This window comes from Lipotes vexillifer, unplaced genomic scaffold (genome assembly GCF_000442215.2).
Source record: "Lipotes vexillifer unplaced genomic scaffold, Lipotes_vexillifer_v1.1 scaffold661, whole genome shotgun sequence".
Lineage (NCBI taxonomy): Eukaryota > Metazoa > Chordata > Mammalia > Artiodactyla > Lipotidae > Lipotes > Lipotes vexillifer.
In genome coordinates this window covers 253,088-279,265 of record NW_006796183.1, presented here as the reverse complement: position 1 = coordinate 279,265, position 26,178 = coordinate 253,088, and the positions used below count along the sequence as shown (strand labels likewise).

The window sequence follows — 26,178 nt, the reverse complement described above, 5'->3', positions numbered from 1 at the left end:
AAGAGTGGCAAGGGCTTTGGACATACCTCCTCCTGTGCCAACCTTAACCCATGCTGTAGCCCATCTTCTCAGGGCCCACATACCGCAGATAGTACACAGCCTTCGTTGCTCGCTCCTGATAAACAAACATATTCTTCCGGTTCACCACGGAGAAGGCATTGAGCACAGAGCGCAGGGCCTGGATGGCTGTGGGAGGAACATGGGTTCAGGAAACTCCCTTCTCCAGATCCCGCCCCCCAACCTCGACCCCCCTGAACTCTACCTGCCCTCTCATGTCAATCACATACCCCGAGAGACCCCCATGCTGGGCCCCATTTTGAGGCGTGAGTGGACTCGAATCACGGTTCCCCACACAACGTCACAGGAGAAATGGCCAGGGACAAACTGCATGGTGGCTGCTAGGTACCCTCGGGGTCCACAGCTCTCATCAGCAGTGTAATCTGGGGGGAGGGAGACAGTGGATCAGAAATGGGACACAGCCCTCTGCCCTCAGAGACTTCTCACCTGTGAACCAGCCTACCTGTCCTCACTCACCCTACTCCTCGGGCCTATTACTCTGCAGGGGGGATAGATGGTCATTTTGGGTAATAAGATAGGACCATGCTCTTAGGAAGATAAGTCACAGCACAAAGGTTTTCAGAACTATGTCAGGGAGATGTGGAGAAGGAGCTAAGAAAAGGTATCAGGCAAGGCAAAGCATGAGAAAATCCTGAAGATAATGCCAAGACACTCTGAGCCTGTCACAACATATACATATACATATACACACACATATATACATATACATATACGGGGTACACAACATACACTCCACTTGTGTACTCATTGGGAGTTGCAACAATAACCCCATTAAAACAAAAAGGGCGTGACTGCTTACACACACGTGCAGCAAAGTGGGGGGAAACTACGTCCTGTGCTTTGGAGGACAGCTATCCCAGAGAACCCAAAGGGCAGTGTGGCTCTATGCAAGAGCCCATGGCCATAGCCCGTGGCCTCAATCCACCCTTTTTAGGTTTCCAGGTCGATGAGGAACCTTCCGGTAGGTCAAGGTGGCAATTTGGTTTCCCAGAGAAGCTGCTGTCAGATGTGAGCAGCATACAGGATACCTGGGAGGTCGCAGAGTCTGGAATGGAATGCTGGTTGCTAAGGGTTTCAGCAAAACCATATGGAGAGACTAAAATGAGGAAGGGCTGGGTCTGGATTCTGACTGATCTAACATCCTGGGCTGCTGGGAGCCATTGTGAAGTAAAAGTGCTTGGCTGTCGCAGCTCATACTCGATTTGCAGAAGATGCTTCAAAACCCTGGGAAGTCCATCAATTATGGGGATTCTGCTTTGATATGGAATACATCCCAGGATGAGCTGAGAGATGTACTCTCCCGGAGCTGTTAGGAACGTTCGTCCACAGACTTGCTGAGAATGTTAAAGATAAGGAGTGATCTGACTTTTTATAACAGAGAGACAATGGCAAAGGAATGGCATGATCCGGCTTTCTTCTGTGAGTTGGGGTGAGAGGTCATGAGGAGTAAGAGAAGGGAGCAGAATTGTGGAGACTTCAATTACCATCTCGAGTAGATTATCACGTTTCCTAACCACGACCAGAAATCTCAGATTATCACGTTTCCTAACCACGACCAGAAATCTCAGAAACCCTGAAGGGTTCTGTGCCTGCCTGCCTGCCTGCAGGGACAGCCAATCAGAAGGCAAATCCTTCTACCGGCCCTCAGGCTCCACCCCTCTGTTTTTCTCCCCTGTGAGCTGGCCCACTTGTCCATGATGCCCCTGCCCCCTTCTTCAGCCCCGTCTATTACCCTGCAGGGGAAAGACAGTCATTTTGGAAAACAAGGTAGGGCCAGGCAGAGGCGTGTATTTAGGAAGACAGATCACAGCAGGGGCCTCTTCCGTGTACCTTCTCTCCTGTATTTCTCCCCCTCTGCTGGCTCTTTCCCGTGGAACATAAGGGTGCTCAAGTCTCTACCTTATTTTAAATTCCTGCCTTGCCTCCCACCTTCCTTCAGTTTCTGCCAGATCTACTTTGTCTCCTCCTTCACTGCCAGGCTACTTGAAAGACCAATTAGTCCCAGCTCCTCTTCCCGAACATCCTTTCATGTTTCCATTTCCTCTGCTTTCTACTCCCGTCTCTCCATTGAAAGCATTTTCACTAAGGTCACTGATGAACTCGCAACAGCCAAACCTGGTGATCCTTTTCTGTCCTCTCCTCCTTGCCCTCCCTGTACTACCTGGCACCGATGGCCAGTTAATGGTGACTCTACCCGCAGCTTCTCAACAGAGTCTTCGATGAAGGCAAGGGCAGCAGCATCCCCTGGGGAGGGAGGCTCCTGGGCGGGACTCACCATCACTGGGCAGTGGTACCCGCGGACGGGAGTGGAAGGGCGTCTCGCTGCGCCATAGATCTTCTTCACTCTCAGCCACCAGAAGAGAGTGACACACGTGACTGTCATGAAGGTCCTGGAGAAGCAGCCGCTGGGAGAAGGAGCAAGGTCTCAGGGAGCTGAAATATTCCCCCATACAATGGTGGGGGTGGTGAGGGGTGATCAAAGGCTGGAGAGAACGCCCATTACCACTGGGGGTAAGAAGTCAAAAAGAGCACCTGTAACCACTGGGAGCTCAGAGATGACGCCTGACAGCGACTGGGCTCCGGGCTCCGAGCACTGAAGCCCAGTTAGGAACATCTGTCCCTCCTCTTTGCCAGAATCTGCTCACCATCTTAAAAAAATCTCCTTCCCAGCTTTCCCTGACACTGCAGGTGGTCAGATCCCTGTTATACGCTCTCACACCAGTCTCTGCTTTTCCTCTGTAGAAGCCTTCACAATTGTAGTGGAAGCAGTTAGTGTGTTTTAGTTGTTCCATGTCTATCTCCTCCACTTGACATAAGCTCCAGAGAGTCAGGGTTTCCCTCTGTCTTGTTCACTATCATGTCCCAAATGGTAGCACAGTGCAATGAGAGGGAGCATCTCACAGTCACTGGGAGGGGACGAGAGAGTAACCCACTCTGGGGGTGGGTTAGGGAGAGCCCCCCAGTTTGTAGGGAGCCTGGGGAGTAATAGCATCCCAGTAACTAAGGGTCAAAGAAAACATCCAAGATGGATCAACAGCCTCTGAAGGTCAAGTTCCTGGAAACCCCCTCCTCATCTGGGCTGTGTCCCATGCCTGGAAAGCCCTGCCCCCGGCTGCCTCTTACCTGGTTGACCTCCCTGCAGATCTCCCCAACTCGCCTCACCAGGAGCTGCTGCAGGTGGCGACACTCGGTGCCTGGCCCCCCATCCTCCCGAATCAGGCTCCTGGGAAGGATGGATCAGACACAGAATTGCATGGGGAGGGAATGGGGGGAGGGTGTCATGGGAGTTGGCGCCAAGAGGAACCATGAAAAGGAAGGAGGACTGGACAAGGGGAAGTAAACAAGATGGGAACTGGGAAAGATGGAATTCTCGATAGCAATTCCAGAAGCCTGGGTTCCATGCTTGCTTCACCAGCTGCCATACTGAGGCTTCCATCATGCAGCTCACCTTCTCTACCCTCAGATCTTCTTCCTCAGAATGGTGGGTCCTCCCTTCTCTCAACACCCCCACCCCTCTCACCACCGTGACTACAGCAGTACTGAACCAGATACCTAGGTATGGTTCCTGGCGCTGCCGCTTACTAACTGAGACCTTGGGCAAGTGTTTAACTTACCTGTGTTTCTTCATTCAGACCCCGAGGATAGTAATACCTCATAGGGCTGTTACAGATTAAATGAGCTGATCCATGTAAAAAACTTAGAACGCTGCCTGCCGCATAGCAAGTACTTGTTAAATATTATCTATCATTCCTTATTTTTATATATCTACAGCTCCTGAAGCTGCTGTGAACTACAGATGCTCTTAATGCTCGGCTAGGAACAAAAATCCTCATCAGCTTTTCAACTCCATTAGGAAAGCAGAGTGATGTGCTTTGCTACAATCTGTGGGAAGTGGTCAGGAGTCCCCAACCTTAGAATACAAGTCAGACTCCTACCCAAACTCTCAGTCCCAAGTCTAGCCTTCTAACGACACTGAAGAGGGGTGACGTGGGACCAGGGAGAAGCTAACGTCAGAGTCGGGTGTAGGGCCCCGCTGCTCCTTACCGCGCGTGTGCATACACTTCCACACGGTCCTGCAGCACCCGGACGATGAGCCAGAAGTCAGGCAGGCAGGGCCCAGGGAGGCCCGCGAGTGAAGGCTGTGGAGGCGCCGGGCCGGGTGGGGTCCGCAGCGTGAAGGGGGCCTTCTCACCTGGGGTCTCACTGGGACCCTCACTGTCTGAGCCACTGCTGCCACCGTCGTAACCTGTGTCAAACGTGCTGAAGTTCAACCCCATCCTTAGGCTCATCTGAGCCCCAAGTCTATCAGCTCGGTGGGCCTCTCCAGGTTAGTCCCTTCTGATGGCCCTGCCCAGACCTTTCACTGTGCAGCCCTGAGTCCACTTCCCATCAGCTTAGTCTTCCATGCCCCACCCCAGCTTACCTAGGTGGTCTGAGTCCACACTGCCCTGACTGGACATGAGTCTGAGTCCCTGGCTGAGCCCAGGCTGGCTCCCTGGGAAGAGAAGGGAAATGCCTGGAGCCTCTCTCAATCCTGCCGAGGATGCCCTCTGAACGTGGAAGCAGGGCCACGGAGGTTCAAGTCCTCTCTTACCTCGCTGGGGCAGGCTGGCCAGACTGATGAGCAGGGGGCCCTCAGAATCCTCTGGAGAGCCAGGGGCTTGGGGGCTGGCTGTCAGGGCCTGAGAGGCAGGAGGTCAGGATGGAGTACAGGCCCCACACTTCCACCACCACCCGCTCCGTTCCCAGGTCAGCCCAGGAAAGACTCACCTCCACTTCGACGCCTTCCGCCCTGTCCTCCTGGCTGTGCCAAGCCCAGGCCGCCGAAGGGGGCTCCCCATGGGACCCACCTGGCTCTTGGCCAACTGCCACAAAGAAGAAGCCGCTGTCAGCGTCCTCAAGAAGAACATGCCCAGGGAGGTGGAGGCGGCGGAACTCCTGGGGAGCAGGAACCAAGGGCAGAGGTTAGGCAGGACAGCCCTCCCTGGTCACGGCACACCACACTTCCTCATCAGACCCTCACAACTACCTCGTGAAGCAGACACTAGCACCCCTACTGCTGAGTTACGAAAAGGCTCAGTGACTTGCCTAAGGTTCAACAGGCCCAGTGGCAAGGTTGAGCTGGGTCTCTTCCCACTGAGCTGGGCTGCCAGGCATGGGGTAAAGGTCAAACAATAGGGTGAGGAGGTGAACTCAAACCAAGAGAGGGCCTTCCGGTTCTGCATGTGGAGTCCAGGGACGGACAGGCCCCCAGGTGACCAGGGAGCATTCTGAGGGCAGCATACCTCCTTGAATTGTGTGAGGGAACGCTCTGGCCCGAACACAAAGCTCAGTGGCAGAGTCTGGCGAAGGCAGGTGGAGCGTCCAAGAGAGCTATGGATGTGGGCAGCTGCACGGTGCAGGGCAGGGCTCTGGGGGAGGCCCCCTCTTCGTAGTGCCCCCACCATCTCGTCCTCCAGCAACCAGCGGATCTACAGGCGGAGAGCAATCCAGGAAGTGGTGAAGGGCACTTCCCATGCTGATTGGGACATCACTGCACTCTTAGATTAGAAGATACTGGAAGATACTCCACCTCACAGACTGAGAGAGGCCCCACTTGGACCCCAGCATAAACAGGGTGCCTTACCTCACCATCTGATGGAAAGGGTGTCAGTTACAGTGTTGAGGGGCTGTCACTTAGGTTGGGGGAGGGAAAGCCCTCACCTCACTCATGGTGGTCTCAATAGCCAGTCTGTGGGGCGTGGCCAAATTAGATAGTCCTGGGTGCCTAGTTGGAAGAAAGGTTTAGATATTGGTTTCCAGAAAACAAAACCAACAGGGAACAAGGAACTCAGAGAGGGAGCATAAGGAAGTACCTGTCTTCTCCTGGAGGTGGCAGTGGGGGCCCCAGGCCATCATCGGATGGTTGCCCTGGGGATCGTGGGAAGGACGTACTGCTCTCAGATGTTGACCTGAAACAGGGTAGGAGCAAAGGTCAAAGGTCAGCAGCTATTATCCTCCTAGGGCCTCCTCAGCATTCCTTTCTTGGAATCCTTAAGGCACCCTTAGTCCCCAGGTGCCCACAGATTCCTTAATGGTCCCGCTACTCCAACAAGACCCCAGATACCCCCCACCAAACTTGCTGTCCCACCGGTGGTGCTGAGGGTCTGAGGTCGGGGGGAGCTCCACTTCCAGGGGCAGGGTCAGCACAAAGACGTCCAGAGTGACACTGAGGTCCCGCAGAGGAACTCGGCCTCCAATGGGGGGGCCTTCCAGACTAGAAAGCACCTGGCCTGGGAGAGGGGGAAGTCAGGGGTTACTGCAGCCCTGGGATGAACACAGCTTCCAAGTCTCCAGGGCTAAAGAGTTACACCTGTAGGCTCTCCCTGACCCCCCACCCCCCCAGGCAGGCAGACAGGCTGCATCGGACCAGTGGCCCTCCCCTAGGCACCCCAAACTCACCCAGGCAGGTGGGCAGGCTGCACACGGGAAGACGTCCAGAGTGACACTGAGGTCCCGCAGAGGAACTCGGCCTCCAATGGGGGGGCCTTCCAGACTAGAAAGCACCTGGCCTGGGAGAGGGGGAAGTCAGGGGTTACTGCAGCCCTGGGATGAACACAGCTTCCAAGTCTCCAGGGCTAAAGAGTTACACCTGTAGGCTCTCCCTGCCCCCCCCCCCCCCCAGGCAGGCAGACAGGCTGCATCGGACCAGTGGCCCTCCCCTAGGCACCCCAAACTCACCCAGGCAGGTGGGCAGGCTGCACACGGGTACTGAGCTGTGCTGGCCACGTAGCCGCACGGAGCATGTGAGGTGCAGGAAGAGTGGTGGCAGGTCATGTGCCAGGCTCTCGGGCCCCGTGGGTGAGTCGCCCCCCAGGATGCTGAAGGAGTCTTCATCGGGGTTCACGGTATCTGCGTCTGACAAGGAGGCGGAGTCCAGCCCAGCAGGCCCCAGGTCTGGTTCACGGCTCTCGAGGTACTCCACCTCCAGCTCTGGGTCACTCTCGGTGACCACACAGCAGGCAGATGTGTCTCCTAGAGATACACGTCATGTGGTCAACAGGATAGGTTGGCAGCAAAGGCCCCCGAATCCTGGCTTGAAGCAGCCTTTCCACCTCTACCCGCTTTGCCTATATACCTTCTTCTCCCATGAGCTCAGCCTCTGAAAACTCCAAGTCGCTGACTTTTCTGTCTCCTGCGTCCCGGGGGCCCTCATCCTGGGCAAAAGAAAGAGACAGTATGATCCAAGGCAGGGCCTCAGGGAACCGAGAGTTAAGAGTATCCGGGTGGGTCAAGCGGGGCCTCTGGGGCTACAGGTTGGGGGTAGGAGGGAGGTAAGGGAGAAAGCCACTCACCTCACGCCTGCTCGATGGAGGGCAATAGAAGAAATAGTGGGGATTGGAGGGCACCGTGCGGAAGTAGAGACCACTGATCTCCAGGAACTTCTCCTGTTTGGGGGTTAGAAGGAGGCTACGATGTCAGTCACTGCTCGGCAGGACACTGCTCCCACCCTAGAATAGACACCTATACGCGCCCAACCCAGGAGGGACCACTGCCCCCCCTGTGCAGGCAGGACTCTGCCCTCTCTACCCTCACCTGGATGAGGCTATGAAGGGCATCATGTGCCTCTCTTCTGAGCTGGCAGACGTCTGTCAGAGATATCTCCAGGCCAGGGTCTGGATGGCCAGGGACACGGGTGCTCTGAAACTCAGGCTCGCTTAGGTCCTCGGTCTCTATGCTGAGTGGTCAGGGTGGGGTGAGGGACAGTGAAGTGTTAGGAACCATCAAGGCCTAAATGAGCCTGCTTCCCGAGTGGGAGCAGCACACACCTGTCTGTCTTTGCCTCTAGCAAGGGTGCTTATTAGCACACGACACGGGCGGCAAGAGGCCGGGAGAACCAACCCACCCGTCTTGGCTCTAACTGCCACATTTCTTAGTGGCTGGACATTGCTGTGAAACAGAGGAATGAGTAAGGCTGATTCCCAGTTTTCTGGCTTGGACCAGTGGGTGGAGGGAGAGATCTTTCACCGTGGAGGAGGGACACAGGCGGAGAAGCAAGGGTTGGTGGGAAGAAAGTGCACTCGTTTAGGAGGCATGAAAGGTGTGGGATCTAGACCTCCAGAGAGTGAACTGGGATGGACTCCGATCTGGGCATTGTCAGTGTACTCATCCTTCTGCTCCTTCTGTTTCCCCAGTGCTGATCCACTGCAGACACCAGACACGTAGCCGTCTGTCTGCATGCCTCTCTCCCTCCCTTCAAGTTTTTGCCTCTATGAAACTCACAGTTTGGGGGGATTATCACTATTTTGTGAATGTCCTCAGAACAAACTTCTACTTTCACTGATGGCCACTGACAACTCCCCACCCCTAATGTAGCTCAACACTCCACACCAGAACAGGAGAGCCAGGAGAACAAGGAGAGTAGGAGAGGAAGACTGCCGTGGGTGCCAAATGGGAGAAAGAAGCCTGAGCAGGAGGGGTGAGAAGCCAGGACAAAGCATGGCTGGGCACTACCGTGCACAGCCACTCCCCCAGGTCAGAAAGCCCCTGCTTATAGGGGCTTTGTCTGTGTGCCCCCTTATACGTCATTCAAGGACCATCCCAACCTGGACTCAGAAGCCAAGACAGCTCGTTCCCGAGGCTCGGGGCCCTCCTCCACACTGCTACTGAAGGGCCCGGGGCTGAGAGGACCAGGGCTTGGAGGTGCATGAGGCAAACCCCGAGTGTGGCCACACAGTGCGAGCAGAAAAGGGGTGATGTCTACTTCCTGTAGTAGCTCCTCACAGGCGTCCACTGCTATCAACATGTCCTGCGAGGTCACGCTCTGTGCTTGCTGCAAGCTCCGGAACAGCCCTAGTGGAAGGGGAAGGGGCCACGAGGGTCAAGCTCTGCAAGGGCCTCTCCAGTCCCCATGCCCGTAATCCTGCAAAGTGGGCTCCTCCCTGCCACGGCGTCACACTCACCACGGACGTAGCATCGCTGTGCATGCTCCTGCAGCAAGGCACAGTGGGTATCTGCCTCCTTGTGCCTGGGCTCCATCCAGGCTGAGGAGAGGCAAGGCTGGTCGAGCAGCTGAGTCCTAGAAACAGGAGGAAAGAGACGGCTTGTCCAGCTCCCCTGGTGACACCTTAGACTCACCATCCCCAACCTTCCAGTGGATCATCCCTAGGTCCCTACCAAATGTATCCATGGCCCAGCAAGCTCAACTGATATGCTGAGGAAGTCCAGCACAAAACGGGCAGGACATGGCTCAGAAGCTGAGCTCCTTCCACTGACCATCAACCTGTCTGTCCGTGCCCCTGAGTATGTATCTGAGCCACAGCTGGGGGCCACGGTTGGCCGGGGGTTGGGAGAGGACCTAGGTCAACACTGAGGGCACTCACCGGAAGACGAGGTCTCGGGGCGCCTGAGGGGGCTGCACACCCACCATCTGCTCCCTCAGCGCTTCCAGGGAACAGCTATAGATGTAGACAGGACACCGCGTCCGGGGCCCATCTGCACCCTCTGTCTGTGAAGCCTGGCGCCCAGTGTAAGCTGGTAAGTCCCGATGGAAGGGTGGGCTCAGCTCTCCTGGATTCTGGGCACTGTCTGTGGGCAAGAGGTGGCACATGGCTTTGAGCCCTCTTATCTGTTCCCATTTCCGCTGCTGCTTAACTGACTTAAGAGTCAGCAGCCTTACCGCTGGCTGGGGTGACACTGAGGATGGGGACCTGGGACTTTGTTGCCCTGACCCCGGTTCCTCCCAGATCTTTCAGGCTGGGAGCCCCACTCCAGTCCTCAAACTTAGACTTTGTCTCCTCTTGAGAGGGTCCCTCCAGGCCATAGGCAGCCAGATGCTGGACATCTGAAGAGGAAAAGCAAGACATAACTCAGAGCCGCCTGCTGGGCTGGTGAGGGAGCTCCAGGGCTTGTATCTGAGGGGGTTAGTGAGAGAGGTCAGCGGTTGGTACCTGAGACGGTCGCAGGGAGGAAAGTCAGAAACACATGCTGGGGGGTCACAAGCCTTGCATAGCAGCGCCACTGAGGGGGCTGGGCAGAGTTGACAGGCCCGAGAGTTTCAGAAGGGCCTAGGCTCTGTAAGAGAAACAAACTTAGAGCCATCTATAAGGGACCATCCAATGCCCACTCTCTTCCTCCGCCCGAGAGTCCATCCTCAGGGACAACTTGCAAGATCGGGGACCAAGGGGAATGATGGCATCCTGTCAGTGGAGGGGGGCACTCAGTATCCCCAATGATGGAAAGCTGGGGTGTGAATATGTGGGGACGGCAGGAGGTCACTATGACAAAGGGCTCAAGGGGATGCACCAGTGCTGACCCGGGTGGGAAGAACTGAATCTCCGCTGGCCTGGGCGCTGCCACCTGCTTGATCCTTCAGGATCCCACAGTCCCCCACCGGTGGCCCCTCTGGACCTACAATGGGGGTAGAGAGGGTTCGGAGAGAGCAGGGCCAGCAAGAGAGGCAGGGCTCTGAGGTGAAGGGTAGGGGAAGCCAAGACCCAGACAGAAGCCACCCTGTGGGGTGGGGGAAAGCGGTTGGGCCGAAGTCCGGTGCCGGGAATGAGGCGGGGGCTCACGTGGACTGTGGCAGCTCCTCCGCAGCACCTCACGCAGGAAGGCGGCCTGGTCGGCGGCGGGCAGCGGGATCTCCCGGTCACTCAGCTCCTGCCCCAGGCAGCTGTGCAGCAGGCACAGCACCATGTCGTTGGCGGGACAGGGCCCCTCGGCGAGAGGGACGCCCTCTGGCTCTGCCCGACACACACTCTGCTCAGCACCAAGGGCCTCCTGCTGCCCGGTGCCCCCGGCTCAGCCCCAACCAGCCCGGCCCCTCCTGCAGCCTCCCAGCCCCCTCCTGCCCCCTTACTCTTCTGCTCATTCGCAGACTCATCTGCCCTCTGTGTTCTAACACTCCCTGGCTGGCTGGCCCTCTAGGTACAAGGTTCACCCACCTCTGGAAAGCAGAAGGAAGAACATCTGGATCTGCTGGCACTGTGGCAATAGTCCCATTAGGTCAAAACGGAAAGGGATTTCGTGGACACAGGCGTCTCCTCCCTGGTCCAAGCCTGGGAGGGAGAGAAGGAAAACAAGAGCGCAGTGAGGCCCACAGTCCCTGTCTGTGGCTGCCTTCTCCCCACCCGCTCCCCTGCTCCTCCCCAGGGGCCCCCTCCCCACTGACCATCAGAGACCCTCGGCTCCAGGGGCAGGGGACTCCACTCCTTGCTCTGGCACAGCTGTATCAAGTATTCAAAGCTCAGCATGGAGCCTATGCAGGCAGCATCCCGAGGGTGCAGCTAAGGAGGAACAGCAAAGGACAGGGATCAGCCCCTCCTGGTCAAGAGGACCCTAGCCTCCAGCTCTCAAGGAAGCCCTCAGTCACGGACATTCAGAACACGGAGACTCAGGGGGACCAGGAAGCTGCCAAGCTGTGCTGCTCCCAAGGGGATGCACCCAACCTGGTAAGTGGTGGGGTACTCCTGAGGCCACTCACAGCTCGAGGGATCTCAGAGTATGCCAAGTCCTGGAGGTGCCTCCAGCTCTCAGGGCCAGGTCCCACTCGTCCATACTGTGGCTCCACCCACACCTCGGTGACCAGGTTAAGCTCCGAGTCTCCCTCCAGGGCCTCCACCTCCACATCATTGTCATCATCTGTTGAGAAGCTAAAGGAGGAAGGGCTCTGAGCCTGGAAGAAAGGAGCGTCCAACCCACCACCACCTGGTTGGGAGTTGGTCCACGGAGGGCGGGAAGGCCAGGGCACACAGGGTAGCCACAATTCACACGTGGTCTTTCCAGACCTGTGTCTGCCCAGTAAAGCATCTGGAGACAGTATCTCCCACCCCAACTCTCAGCACTGGGAGACAGAACTTCAGGGGACAGCAGGAAGAAGGGGGAATGTGGAGCAAGGCGGCTCAGAGAGGGGCTGGGCCTCACCTGTCCTTGGTGGAGGTAGAGTGCGGGGGGAAGAGGATGTACTGGACGACGCACGTGTGCCTCTCTTCGACTGCAGCCTGTCCCGGGGGCTCATTCTGGGACAGGATGGGAGAGCTTGGCCCTGCCCCAGCCCAGGCAGAGATCTGGCCTGGCCCAGCTCTGACCCCCAGCACTTTAGTCCCCTCGCCACACTGTCCTGGGACTGGCCTCAGGCCTTGGGTCCTCTGGCCACAGGGTCCCTGTGAGGCAGCGTTTCCAGCGGTCCCAACCCAGCTCAGAGGCGAGTATCCCTGGGATGATGATGGACCTTGGTGGGAGGGGTCGTGAGGGACAGCACATACCTGAATTGGAAGCTCCAGGACCATGTTGATGATTCCTTCCCCACTGCAGGCAAAGTGGAACCCTTCCGAGAGCCGGACCCTGAAGCCCCACAAGAGTGGGGGCGGGGACAGGATGAGATGGGGAGACACTCAGTGTACAGCCCCTGCTTCCCACGCCACTTACATATCCACTTTCCAGCAGCCATCCAGGCAGACTTGTCTTCTGGTGGCCCTGCCCAAACGACTGGTCCCTCAGGGGGGCAGGTCCAGTTAGGGCCAGAGGCCAAAATAAACTGAGTCGGGGGAGTCGTGGTGGGGAGGGCAGCAGCCCACACTGCTCTGTGCTGGATCCTCTGCATGGCAGCGGCCACAGCAGAAACTGGGGCTGCGATGGGGCAGTATCTGGCTTGGGCTTTCTGCCAGCTTCCAAAGCCAGAGTCTACACTAGACTCTGCCCCAAGTGGCCCAGCAGGCTTGGTGACGTACTCAGTGAGGATGGAGAGGAGCTGGGCGATGGCGCTGAGTGGCAGTGCGGGGGCCAGTCCTGATGGGATGCTCCAGAGCCAGCGCTGATGGTAGAGGTAGCGGGATAGCGACGCTAGGCTAGAAGAGGCCGAGCGGCCCGACACCAAGGGCAGTGGCCCTGGTGGCTCCAGTGTCAGCAAGAAGGGTGCCCGGTAGTCCAGTGGTAGCTTCTCATACCTGAGCAACGGGGGCAATTCCCAGCTGATCTCTACTCATAACCCCTTAGCCGTAGCCCCCCACGTGCTCCTGGCCCTGTCCCCACTCTCTTTACCAACCTGATGAGCAGCTTGTCCAGTGGCTTATGCAGGACCACAAGGCAGGGCCGATCAGACAGGGCCTGCTGTGGCCCCAGCAGGGGGGGTGACTTGGAGGGAGAGTTGCCCCCACCGGTGCCCCCCAGCCCTTTTCGTTTCACCTTGGGTGTTGGCTCCTTGCTTTGCACCCGGTGGGGGAAACGTAGGCGCAGGATTTCTTCCCGCAGATCCGACACGATCTGAGGGAAAACTGTGATCAGACCCTCCTACTCCCGTCTCCTACAGATGTGGAGAAGGGGCCCACATACAATGTGAGAAAGCCTTGTACCCCAAGCCTTACTTGGTCTGGGGGCTCCTCCCTCTACTGGCCCTGGGGAGTCTGGGGAGAAAGAGCTAGTCAACATTCCAGGGCTCCTTGGTCTGGGAGTGAGTTGGGGCCCAGCTCACCTTGTGCCGAGCCTGTGCTGGCGTGCCAATGGGGAAACCCAGGCGGAGCACCATGCACGGGGCCTTAGAAATGATGCGGACCATGTAGAAGGAGGAGGGGGGCTGGTCTGGGGCACTGGGGAGAAACGGGAGGGAGTCCGTGAGCAGCCCTTGGCTGGGAGAAGATGGGTTTAGGAGGTAGGAGGGAGAGGGTTTGGGGTGAGAGGAAGAGATGTGGGAAGAGGGGGAGGGGGAGGAGTGAGGGGACATCACTTTGCCCACCTGGAAAGCAGCTTCACATAGGAATAGCCCTCGACTAGCACGAAGCTGCTCCAGTCACGGAGTAGGGAGGTCAGTGAGGAGTGTGAGATCCTGCACTGGACGGTGCTGTAGCGGCCATTGCTGCCCGGGGTGTGCAGGTGCTTGGGGATTGGCCTGGGAAGAGGGTGTGGAGAGAGGGCAGCCCTCCCAGCCCCAGTCATGGGGCAGAGGAACAGACTGCTACCTCTCTCTCTGCTAGGACCTGTCTGAGGATCTGAAGGCTCATGAGCAGGAGGGCTAGGACGGCTCGGAGTTTTCTTGGCCAAGGTCAGTATGGGCTCATCTGCTGCTTCCCTTCTCCATCACTCCCTGTCCCCTCACCCCAGCCCCTCCACCCCAACGATGGCCCAACTATGGCAGATACCCACGTGTCATGTTCCAGGATTAGCACTAGGCGATGCATGTGCAGCCAACGCTGCCATGAGTTAGCATCCATGGACAGCACTGGCTTCCAGTAGGCAGCGAACTGGGCGTGAGAGGAGTCGGAACCACTGTGCTGAAGGGAGAGCACCTGGGGACAGGAAGGACAGCCCTATAGGAGCATTCATGAATAACCTCCACGCAGCAAACAGAGCCGTGGGGCTCAGGGGGTCAGAGGTGGCACTGGCGTAAGGCTAAAGGAACCCATGGCCCAGCCTGGGACAGAGGCAAAAACGGCCTCCAATACGAAGGCTGGATTAGGATGAATGAACCCAGGGACAGGCTGTGTAGCCCTTTAAAGCTGAATCCAGGCAAAGGATGGAACTTCCACCACTGACTTTGGAGGAAAGCCGCTGAGTGATGGCAGGACCCCAGGATGAGGCCATTATTTGCTAGCATAAGCCCCCTGCTTGTCAGTGCTAGGCTGACAGCCGGGGCTGAGTGTGGAGAAAGCACAGGACAAAGGGAGCCATGGTCTTCAGGAAGTGCATAGTTCACGGTGGTTGGCTGTAGGTGCTGGGGGAGGCCAGAGGATGCCACATGGAGACGGGCAAGGGGGCTCGCAGTTGGCTGGGGGACAACCACCTAGACATTCTGCAAGTCTTTACCTCTGACACCCGTGGTCTGCTGAGGACAGCCTCTCTCTATAGACCCTTCCTTCCCCCGGGGGAGTGGAAGGAGGGAGGGGGCTCTCAAGGCGAAAGCTCAGGGTCCTGGTTTGGGGGCCTCAGATTTGAGAGGAGAGGAAAACGAACGTGGTTCTGGGCTCTAGATGCAGTGCCAATCCAAGTCTGGGCGGGCACAAGATGGGGTGAGCGTTGGGGCCCCTCACCGGGGTGGCGGAGCCGGGCGGGATGTAGAAGAGAGGCACTCCGCTCTTGGTGCTGTCGGGAAGCGTGAAGTGTTCCGGGACCGAGCAGAAGGACTGGAGGTGGGCTAGCATCTGGTCCGTCTGATTAATGCTGCAGAACAAGTGCCAACCCGAGCCTCACCGGACTCTGGTGAGTCAGAGGAGGGGAGCCCCAGGGGCACAGGGGGCCCTGGACACAAGCCTAGTGCTCGGCGTGACCCTCTCTAGCCCCCAGTTTCACACATCCGTCCCTCCACACAACAAATGGGGCAGCCCTCACTGAGCGGTGACCTCACGCACCTCTGCAGCGTGTTCCAGAACCGCCGGATAACGTGGGTCCGATACAGCGAGCGAATGGGTTGCCTTAGTGCACAGGACACATCGTGCAGGATGTCATAGCCACCTTCCATTGTCACTTCCACCCGGGTGCCTCGAGGGCCCTCAGGCTCCAGGGGCCAGGGTGCCACAGCCACGTACTCAATGCGCATGTTGTGTTTCCACAGCAACACCAGCTTCACCTCCAGCTGGGACCCTCCTTCAGGGGAAGAAGGAGAGCTGGTTAGGGCAGGAGGGCGGTGGGACTCCAGGCCTGGTACTGAGTCCTATCTGAAACCCCACCTACCACATGGAACTCTAGCCTGGCCAAAGGTTCCAAGCGTGGTTCCACAGAATGCAGGCCCAGAGCCTGCCAACCGACACAGACGGAAGTTTGCAGGAGTAATCTGAAAACAAAGCTAAGTTCAGGACACCACACCATCCTCAGTTGACTCACCTGGGGCCAAAGGAGATGGAATTGGGAAGCTGAATGCTATGAGAACTAAGCCCTGAAGGCAACTCAGAACCCACTTGTCTCAAATGACAGGCAGAATCTGTCACTGAGACACCCTCTCATGCACGGTACATGTGTGTCTTCTGCTTTGTTCAGACTTGTGGGATACAGCAGGGCCTAAACCCTTACCTTTGGCCAGCGTGACCTCTCGGACACTGTAGCCCTCTCGAAGCCTCACAGACACGGTGCTGACCAAGTCAGCCAGCACCTCCTTCTCAGTGTGCTTCTTCCGGCGCAGGGCCAAGGCAGGATTGCTACTTGCGGAGACCAGGTGCTCATTAAACAGGCGGTGCTGAGAGCCTAGAAGACCAGTGAGGATGGGGACGGGGAAAGTGTTTTATCTGTTAGCTGACAGAGGCACAGGAGCAGAGGCTACACTGAGTCGCGAGAGAACAGGGCCAAAGCCATCAGCCCCAGTTATACTGCTAGTGCCCCGGGGACCCAAGCCCTAGATGGATTCCTGCATCATCTTTAGGTCCACATTATATGCCCCCGTTCCCACACCTGCCCCAGTCTGCCACTCACCGCAGTAATATTCAGGGTTCAGGGCTTCCCCACTGCGCAGGAAGGAGTAGAGGAGAAACGCCCGGTGGTAGACAGTCAGACCCAGGTTGCCTGGCTCGGGCTCAGGACAAGTGGACAGGTAGGAGCCAAATGTTGCCATCGCGATGAATTTCATCAGTTCCACGTTGGGCACATGGCCAAAACTACAGTCATAAGAATAAACTCCTCCTACCTGAAGAAGTGAGCAATTAGAGACCTAGCTCCAAAAGAGGCACCGGGCTGGGTGGCTGCTCCCATCCCTGACCCACACGGTAGGAAGTGGGCCAGTGTTCTCCCAAGACAGACCACTGCTCTGCAGCTTTCCTTCCCTGAGCCCTTCTGTCTGAAGCCCATGCCATCTAGCCACACCCCTCTTGCTCCACATCAAATACCAGCCGGCCCCCATTCACTGAAGATTTTGGCCACTGGTTCATTGGATTCCTGTCATCATCTCAAGACTACAGTGTCTAACGAAGTGCTTCTCAAACTTTAGGGTGCACACAAAACACCTGGGGATTTTGTTAAAATGCAGCAGGTCTGGGGCGGGGCCTGAGATTTTTCATTTCTAACAAGCTCCCTGGTGATGCCAAGGCTGATGGACTGTGGACCGTATTTTGAGCACAAAGCCTAAAGACTGGAGATTGGCAAACAACATATAACCTGTGGTCAAATCTAGCCTATCATCTATTTTTGTAAATAAAGTTTTATTGGGACTTGCCTGGTGGTGCAGTGGTTAAGAATCCGCCTGCCAATGCAGGGGACACGGGTTTGAGCCCTGGTCCGGGAAGATCCCACATGCCGCAGAGCAACTAAGCCCGTGCGCCACAACTACTGAGCCTGCACTCTAGAGCCCGCAAGCCACAACTGCTGAGCCTGCATGCCACAACTATGGAAGCCCGCACGCCTAGAGCCCGTGCTCTGCAACAAGAGAAGTCACCTCAATGAGAAGCCCGTGCACCGCAACGAAGAGTAGCCCCTGCTCGCCACAACTAGAGAAAGCTCGCATGCAGCAGCAAAGACCCAGCGCAGCCAAAAAGATAAATAAATAAAATAAGCAAAATAATTAAATAAATAAAGTTTTATTGGAACACAGCCATGCCCATTCATTTTCTTATCGCCTGTGCCTCCTTTCAGGCTATACGAGCACAGCTGAATAGTTGTGACAACCACATGGCCCACAAAGCTTAAAATGTTTACTAGTCGGGGGACTTCCCTGGTGGTGCAGTGCTTGAGAATCCGCCTGCCAATGCAAGGGACATGGGTTCGATCCCTGGTCTGGGAAGATCCCACATGCCGTGGAGCAGCTAAGCCCTGAGCCACAACTACTGAGCTTGCACTCTAGAGCCCGTGAGCCACAACTACTGAGCCCGCGCGCCACAACTACTGAAGCCCACAGGCCTAGTGTCCATGCTCCACAACAAGAGAAGCCACCACAATGCAAAGTCCGTGCACCGCAACGAAGAGTAGCCCCCGCTAGTCGCAACTAGAGCGAGCCCGTGTCCCGCTGACTACACATTGGCCCTGCGCTTCACCTGGAACTACTCCCTCTTTGCAAGTTCAATTGCCACATCCGACTGATTACACACAACTTTGTCCCATTTTTAGGTTCCTTCCATCCTCCTCTTGCTGCTCTTTGACTTCCTTAAGGCTCCCAGGCCTTGAACCTCTACTCTTTTCAAATCTATCCACATCCTCCTGGCCCTCCTTTCTCAACCCAGCCTGGACCCCATGGTCAAGCAACTTCTTATGCATCATTCTCAACTCCCTGGCTGCCTTCACCTTTTCTCTGCTTCCACCTGAAAACCCCAACTAGGATCACAAGTTCTATACCCAGATCCCAAATGAGATCCCAATGAATCCCAAATGGAAAAAAACCCTGCACAGCTGTGTACGTTGGCACCACATCAAAACATATGACACCCAACCCAGCTAGTCCTTCAGGACCATCCTCAGTGCCGCTCCTCCTTCCTGGCTCTGCCTCCCTCCCTCTCTCCCTCCCTCCCTCCAGTACACATCCTCACCTTCTACTTTGGAGAGAATCAGAGAATTCTACCCTGGCAGAATTTATCTACATCTTCACTTCTATCCAGTCTCAAAGAAGAAGTGACACTCTCCTGCTCCTAAAGAGTCCCTCCATCTGTTTCTTGAGCCAATGCCCTCCTGTCAATTTAGGGACTTTACTCCATCCGGCTTCCTTTCCTTTCCCTTATTTTCAAACTGCTTCACCACAGCTCCTTGGAAACACACTGAAGTCTCTAGCTTAAAAAACAAAACAAAACAAAGCAGAACACCCCTCTCCTTCCACCCTGTACTCCCCTCTGGCTGCCATTCTCTCTCTCGCCCCCCACTTGATCGGAACAACCAAATTCTGCATGTCAACACTTTTCTGTACTTCCTTCTCTTCTATCCACTCTTCAATCCACTGCAATCATTTCCCTCGCCGCCTCTTCACTGAAATGGCCTGGAAAAAGTCCCCATAACCACCTCCTAATCGCCAAACCCAAAGGGCACTTTTCTTTTCTTTTTTTAACATCTTTATTGGAGAATAATTGCTTTACAATGGTGTGTTAGTTTCTGCTTTATAACATAGTAAATCAGCTATACATTTACATATATCCCCATATCTCCTCCCTCTTGAGTCTCCCTCCCACCCTCCTCATCCCGCCCCTCTAGGTGGTCACAAAGCACCGAGCTGATCTCCCAAAGGGCACTTTTCATTCCTCAATTTACATGATCTCTGCTGCATCTCATGCTGTTAAGTTCTGCTTTTTTCCCCCAAACTCTGAAATTTTTGACACCAGAGCTCCTGGTTCTTGTCTGATGATTTTCCTTCATTCTTTGCTGGGCCCTCTTCCTATGAAAGACCTTTGAACACTGGCGGCCCCCAGGTTCTTTGGGGACCCTCCTCCCTTCTCAAACACCATGTGTCGGCTGCCAAATCCTAACTTGCTATCTCTCAGCTAGTGCTGTCTCTTGAGTATCCGATCTGCATATCCAACTGCTAACTGCAATGAACAGCAGTCATTTATTAGGTAATTATGCATTATGCTAAGCCCTTTAAATGCATCATCTCACCCATTTACAAATGAATGCAACCAAGAAGTGACAGTGATGTGCCCCATGTCACACAGCCAGTAACTGAAGCCAGGATGCCGGCCAGGCATGCCTAACTCCAGAGGTGATGCTTTACAGCTACCCTGTTGACCCACAGGCACCTCAGACACAACATTCACAACACCTGGATTCACCGTCCTGTCCTCACTCCACCCCAAGTGCTGCTCTCTGTTTGCTCTGCCAGATACACAGTCATCAGTGAAGTCAGAAACCTGGAGACATCCTTAGCCCCTCTCTCTTGCATTCTGCTGATCACAAGTTATGTTGACTCTACCGCTTCATTTCCTCAATCCTACCCCCTCTTCTCTCTTACCCTGAATTCCCCCAGTTTAAACCCTGATCCTCTCTTACCTGACCACTGCAATGAACAGCCTCCCTGCCTTCTCTCCTGCCCTTCCCCCAGCAACAAGAGTGACCTTTATAAAACATAAACCCAGCTAGTGGTTTTCCTTCCATATATCTGTATCACCCGCAGAATTATGCTGGAACGCCTAACACAGCAGCAGCAGCTTTCCATGCGTGGCCTATGCCTACCCTCCAGTCTTGTTTCCCACAGCTCTCTGCCTCCTATCCTATAGTCTGTCAATCCAAACTGGCTGCAGGTCCCTGAATATACCTACTCCCTCCTCTGCTTAAGCCAGTTTGAGCTGGGTTTTCTGACCCTTGCAACCAAAACGGTAATAATTAATCTAATAAGAGAGGTGGGACTGGAACTGACTGCCAGACTGCAAATTCTGCATTCTTCCTACTATAACATGCTGTCTCTCACATCCTAAGGAAAGAGGACAAAGATGAGAGTCCTCTCCCACCACAGTACCTACCCTGTTCTAGACATGATGTCCCCCCCACCCTCCAGAACTATGTCATTGGCTTTACCTGGGAAATCATTGCCTGCAAGAAAGTAACCAGCCACAGCCCACCTTGTGATATACGACACTTCCCTCTCCTCCTTCCCAGAAAGTCCTCACCTGCACAAAGGAACAAGCCACAGTGCCACTGCGAAGCTGGTTCAGCAACGTCTCACAGACAGCAACATCAGGGACACTGGTCACCCCATCTGTGATCACAATGATACCTGGAGCAGGAAGCATCAGACTCAGACCTGGGGACCCTGGCCTGATCAAAGTCATGGGGGGGCATCTGATGGACGGGGCGTCAGTGTCCACCAACCAATGTGTTTTATAATCCTCCAGCACCTTTCCTTCTCTCCTTCCCTCCTGTTCCTTCCTCTTGAGGGCTGGATCCCAACTTCCTCCTAAGTGATGACCTTGGTGCTCTACTCCTTCCCACTAGGGTCCATGACGGTTGTCAGAGCAGGGGGTACTTGAGACATACACTAATAAACACTTACCTTTTACAAACAAGGAAACAGACACTCTTCCCTGGGGCCCACTGATCCCCTGGAACCTCTATCTTTGCTGATAATGCCCCCTTCCCTTCCCGTATTCCCCCTTTTCCCCAATCCCACCAACATTCCTTCTACTGACCTGCACTAGAGTTTGACGGCAGCAACTGCAGTGCCAAGATGCCCTGACGGATCATACTGACCAGTCCAAGATCAGCTGTCACCATGGAGACTCCCACTTTCCGGCCTGGGGGCTCCCCTGAGTCTGGGGACTGGTCCTCTGCCTGGCTCAAGTTACAGAAAAGATAGAATGGGACAGATGGCACTGCTGCCCCCTCCACAGCAAAACCAGAATTTATAGCCCAGCATTGCCCAGGCCAGACGGGCCTAATCCTGTGAGGACCCCAATTCCCCTACTGTGCGGTCAAGTCCTGACTCTGCTCCCCCCACCTAATGTGTGCTTGGATACTGACCCTCAGATGGGCAGGGAGTCTAGCACCAGATGAAGCACCACACTGTACTGCAGCAGGGCTTTCCCACCTTTTGCCAATAAGGCCCCTTTTCCATATTTTTCCCATCGCCATTACGAAATGTCTTACACATCAGTCAGATTAAGTCTTCAGACATACAGAACTGCTATCTGCCTGGCTACTTCTAGGATATCTAAAGGAATGAGAAAGTGCACTGTAGTGAGCCCAAGCAGCTTTATCACTGATTGTACAAAATACTAGAGATCAAAGTCACCCATGATCACCTTCTCAGTGCCACTGCGGGAGAAGATCCAGGACTGAAAAAACACAAGCCAACTGCCTTCACATTTTCTCCCAGCAAGCACGTGTGTCTTGGGAAGTGTATCCGAGCCCTCTTCAACAGGAAACCTGTTGTGTGCACTCACTAGCACTTCTTTCCTTGGCTCCCTCTGTCCCTGGCTTTTAGCCCTTTTTCTCTGCTGTCTTCTCCCTCTACAATATTTGGCTTGTCCTTCCTCTCTCCTCTCTGTCCCTTAACAGCTCTTCTTTCTAAGTGGCCTCTACCCACTTGCTCTCCCACATACCTGGCTCTGGGGATCATACTGCTGCTGCAGCATGGTGGCCACCTTATCCTCAAAGAGACAGAGCTGCTCATACACCTGCTGCAGGAACATCTCCCGCTGGGAAGGGTCCAAAAGGCAGCCCTGGACCAGCACCTGAGAAGCACAATGGAAAGAGCAAGACATGAAGGTCAGGGGGACACTGGGCAGTACCCCTTTGGTCTCCCTATTTATTCTCCACACTGGGCTTCCCCAAGCATGGAGGCACCAGAAGTTTCCTCCACCTTGGCCTCCGGAACATTGTCTATAAGCTGCCCTATCTGGCCAGGCAAAGCCTTTCTCATTGACTCATACTTTCTTATTCTTGTTGATTTCTAAGCACTGCACACAGAAGCTGTTCTGGGCCTTTTCTCTTTTTTCAGCTCAAAATCTTATTTCCCCAGTGAATGCTCCTTCCTTCCTTTTACCCTCAGCAGATAATTCCCACCCCCCTCTTCACAGAGAAAGGAAACAAGTCAACAGGAACTACCCACTCACCCTAACCCTGAGGGTGTACTACTCTCCAACCATCAAAAATGTCCTCAGTGTTTGCTAGACGTTTATATCTATGTGTTCTAGTTCTTCCTTTCAGGCTCAGAAGAAAAGATTCCTCTTCCTCCTTTTTCTCCCTAAAGCTAATCGTTCCATCTACTCTTGGATCTTTGATCTAATAGCTTCATTCTCTCTCCATGGGGTTTCCTTCCTTCTACTCTCGACATAAATAAGTGCCCCCATCCTAAAAATTTTATAAAGGCCTGGTGGTCCCTGTGGTGGCCCTCGGGATCTCTCCTCTCTCCCTGCCCCCATCAGACTCCTACAACCTGCCCACTTGTCCCCAAGCCCTGCCCTCCCGTGCAACAGCTTCTTCTCTCCATTCAGAACCGGGAGAGTGGGTGGGGACAGCCAGAAGAGGGCAGAGCGGGACTCCGGACCACTAAAGGCCTGACTGTGAGGAGAGAAACAGAATCAGAGGAGTAGCGGGAACTGGGGCTGTGAAAAGGTGAGAAAGATGCTCAGAGCTGTACTGTTTAGAAGGGTGAAAACTGGGTCAACCTAAGGGTCCAACAGTAAAGGTTTGGCTAAATATATAAAGACAAAATATAATAAAATATTAAGACAAGTGGTCATTAAAAATTGTGTTTTCAAAAATATTTAGTGACACGGAAAAATGCCCATATCATACGTTAAAAAAGCAGGATGTAAAACTGTGTGTTTAGAATGAGCCTGATGTTTCTCCTCTCTCTGGATGGAGGGGTGGTGGTGAGGGAAGTAAACGCAAACTCAAAGAGAAGAAACACAGTCCACAACATGTCAATAGTAGTTATTTCTGGGTGGTTATTATGGGTGAGTTTTGTGAGTTTTTTATATTTTACGCATTTTTCAAATCTCCTTCACTGGGCATGTATTATAAATGTGACTTTTTGTTTGTTTTGAAAAACAGCAGGATGCATCTTGAGGGAGCTACAGAGAGAGTGAGGCAGCTGTCTGACTTCTTAGCTGACTTAGTGGCAAGTGGCCCTGGAGGCTTACCTAAGTTCTCAGTCCTTGTCTTCTCTACAGCTGCTACCCTTGTTCAGGACTTATCTCCTCTTCCATGCTGCAATACTCTTCTGCCTGTTCTCCCCAATCCAGAATTTGTCCCCCATCCATCTTTCTCACCGGCCACAAACAAGTGTGATCTTCCTAGTGTTCGCATCTGATCCTGTCACTGACACTCCAAACCTCCAGTGGTTCTCTACCCATGGCTAATAGTTTTAACAGCTAACCTTTGCATGTTTTCTATGTGGCAGGCACCGTTTTAAATGCTTGACATGTATTAATTCAATCACCATGCAATACTGGTACTGTTGACATCCCCATTTTGGAGAAAAGACCCAGATGCACAGAGAGGTTAAGTAACTTGCATAAGAGCACACAGCCAGTAAGTGGTATAGGCAGGAAGCACATAAGGCACTGTTATTCCAGATCCAGTGCTCTTCACCACCACACTAAACTCCCCTACAGAATAAAGTACAAGTTCTTAGCCATGACATTCAAGGCCTTTCATAATTCTGCCCCCACTTCTCTCTCCAGTCTCCTCTTTACCACCCCCCTAACCCTCCCCCCATCATTCAAACTTCATTGTGTCCAACTGAGTAACATGTAGTTCCCTAGAACCCCTGTGATTGAGAGCACAGTTTCATAGCTCTGTGTCTTTGCTTTTGCTGGCCCCTCTGCCTAGAAAGCCCATTTCCTCTTCTTTGAATAGTTAACATCAATTCATCCTTCAAGATTCAGTTCAAATGCCTCTTTGTCCAAAAGTCTCTCCTGTTGCTGCCCCAGGCTTGGCTGGGTGCTCCCATATCACGAGTCAAAACTTATCAGTGCCCTTATCACATTCAACTGAAATTACCCCCTTTAATATCTGTCTCCGCAACTAACTCTCAACTCCTCCCATCAGGATAGGGACAGGGTCTGATTCATCTGTGTCTCCAGGACCTAGCCCAGCCCTGGCATAGATCAGGCTTTAGTAAGTGTTTGTCAAAGTGAACCAAGTGTTGAGTGATTACCTAATATCCAAGCTTTTCCCGCCTTGACTGTGAGCACCTGCAAAGTCTGGGGATGTAGCCCACAACCAACAGTCCTAACACCTGCACTAGGAGAACACTTTAAACCAGGGCAGAGGGCTGGGATCCAGGCATGTACCAACTGCCTTGTGTATATTTCAGCCCCTCAGATACTGTTCCTTGCATCCTCTTCTCTCAAAGCCAGTTGGATAGCTAAGGTGACAATGAAGCCATCAGGGACACTTTCAGGGTAAGCCTCTACCAGTGAGTTGAGGGTGGTTAAGAGGAGATGAAGAAACTGGACCAATGCTTATCTAAGCCCAATACAGATATTCCAGTAACAGACTTGGCCATTCTCCAAAAAGGAGTGCCTTCTGATGGCCTGCTTGGGTGCTGGATAAGCCCTGTAATTATCTGTGTGGTCAGCGTTACACCCACCAGTTCACAGGGCTCTAGGAGAAAAATGACCCTCCTCTGTCCTTGGAAGAAATTATGTTTCTGGGTCTTTGTTTCTCCTGCTGGTAGTGCAAGGAGTTAGGACATTAGCTAACCTTCTGACGGAACTAAAGGGAGCAGGGGAGAGAAAACGGTCATTCAGTGGCCAGGACCAGAGACTTAGAGGAGGAATGAGAGGGGCATTTGTCCAGTCAATGCCAACTCACCTAATGCTATGGGAAGGCCCTTTAAGACCAGAGCAATGGATGCTTCTTAAGACTCACAGAGATGACTAGGAACAGGTTCGAGGAGAGCTGGGGACTTTGGGCACGGAGAGCGGAGACAGGATAAGGACTTGGTCAGTGGACTATCTGAAATTAGGTCTGAGGATACAAACTTGAAGAAAGGATGCAATACCTGGTGGGACTGCAAGCCAATGATTGAGGAGTAGGCCTGGATAGTGATGTAGATCTCAGGTTGGAAGTCGATGCAAGATCCAGGCACTCGGAAGGGCTGGAGCAGCCCGCCTAGGCAGCGGGAGAGCGCGTGGAAAACTTCATCAAACAAGATCTCCCCTGTGGAATCATCCTGAGGGCAATGCAGAGAAAGGTCTCTCAAGGGTAACCAAAGGCAGCCCTGAGCAAAGGGCAGAAACAAGCAGCTTCCATGGGTCAGTGGGACTCTTAAGGTTGGTCACACATCCAAATACAGTGCCACAGATGAAAGGGATCTGTCTTCAAACACCCACCACTCCTTCCGTTGTGTAAAGGAAACCTGTCTCCTTTCCAAAACGGCATCATTGTGGAATCATTCTTCACTTATCCCAGGCCCCTCCTCTTCTCCTCACTTCCCACCCAATCCTTTCTTCCCACTGTCTCCCCTCAACCAACCCCTTACCACAATGCCAGTAGATGGGCTGAGGTCCAGCTCAATGACAAACCGATACTGCCAGGCCAGGAAGGTGACCCGGGTGGATGGTACAAGGAGGAATGGCCTGGGGACCACTGGTTCCTCTGGCTGCCATCCAGGAGGCAGGACACTGAGGACTTCCAACTCCTGCTCAGACTGAAGCTGACAATTAGGACGGGGAGGAAAGGGAAGAGTCAGGAAGTCACCCCTTTCTTTCCAGGACCTGACTTCCATATCCAAAGTGACACACCATTGGTTCTACCTTCTGCAACCCAACCAAGCGCTCTTCC

The 26,178-nt window shown here is 54.2% G+C and overlaps 1 protein-coding gene across 1 annotated transcript in view; it reads right to left on the bottom strand.

The window, feature by feature from the left end:
- The window catches only part of SZT2 (SZT2 subunit of KICSTOR complex), a 53,510-nt gene that overhangs the window by 15,016 nt on the left and 12,316 nt on the right, over positions 1-26,178 (bottom strand). The window contains exons 3-44 of the mRNA XM_007468276.1: positions 25,877-26,050; positions 25,397-25,567; positions 21,984-22,115; positions 21,072-21,213; positions 20,553-20,659; positions 16,453-16,663; positions 16,057-16,227; positions 15,399-15,633; positions 15,081-15,210; positions 14,197-14,339; positions 13,790-13,942; positions 13,529-13,643; positions 13,103-13,320; positions 12,789-13,004; positions 12,324-12,402; positions 11,983-12,077; positions 11,543-11,711; positions 11,231-11,345; positions 11,004-11,117; positions 10,632-10,802; positions 10,373-10,467; positions 10,008-10,131; positions 9,737-9,901; positions 9,441-9,645; positions 9,021-9,136; positions 8,664-8,910; positions 7,654-7,795; positions 7,413-7,505; positions 7,196-7,274; positions 6,799-7,092; positions 6,209-6,350; positions 5,934-6,029; positions 5,782-5,845; positions 5,364-5,549; positions 4,849-5,016; positions 4,673-4,760; positions 4,502-4,573; positions 4,123-4,324; positions 3,202-3,301; positions 2,354-2,483; positions 288-440; positions 84-186 (exon numbers count right to left, since the gene is read on the bottom strand). Of these exons, the coding sequence (XP_007468338.1) occupies positions 84-186; positions 288-440; positions 2,354-2,483; positions 3,202-3,301; positions 4,123-4,324; positions 4,502-4,573; positions 4,673-4,760; positions 4,849-5,016; positions 5,364-5,549; positions 5,782-5,845; positions 5,934-6,029; positions 6,209-6,350; positions 6,799-7,092; positions 7,196-7,274; positions 7,413-7,505; positions 7,654-7,795; positions 8,664-8,910; positions 9,021-9,136; positions 9,441-9,645; positions 9,737-9,901; positions 10,008-10,131; positions 10,373-10,467; positions 10,632-10,802; positions 11,004-11,117; positions 11,231-11,345; positions 11,543-11,711; positions 11,983-12,077; positions 12,324-12,402; positions 12,789-13,004; positions 13,103-13,320; positions 13,529-13,643; positions 13,790-13,942; positions 14,197-14,339; positions 15,081-15,210; positions 15,399-15,633; positions 16,057-16,227; positions 16,453-16,663; positions 20,553-20,659; positions 21,072-21,213; positions 21,984-22,115; positions 25,397-25,567; positions 25,877-26,050 (6,125 nt within the window). The remainder of the gene's footprint in view (positions 1-83; positions 187-287; positions 441-2,353; positions 2,484-3,201; positions 3,302-4,122; positions 4,325-4,501; positions 4,574-4,672; positions 4,761-4,848; positions 5,017-5,363; positions 5,550-5,781; positions 5,846-5,933; positions 6,030-6,208; positions 6,351-6,798; positions 7,093-7,195; positions 7,275-7,412; positions 7,506-7,653; positions 7,796-8,663; positions 8,911-9,020; positions 9,137-9,440; positions 9,646-9,736; positions 9,902-10,007; positions 10,132-10,372; positions 10,468-10,631; positions 10,803-11,003; positions 11,118-11,230; positions 11,346-11,542; positions 11,712-11,982; positions 12,078-12,323; positions 12,403-12,788; positions 13,005-13,102; positions 13,321-13,528; positions 13,644-13,789; positions 13,943-14,196; positions 14,340-15,080; positions 15,211-15,398; positions 15,634-16,056; positions 16,228-16,452; positions 16,664-20,552; positions 20,660-21,071; positions 21,214-21,983; positions 22,116-25,396; positions 25,568-25,876; positions 26,051-26,178) is intronic.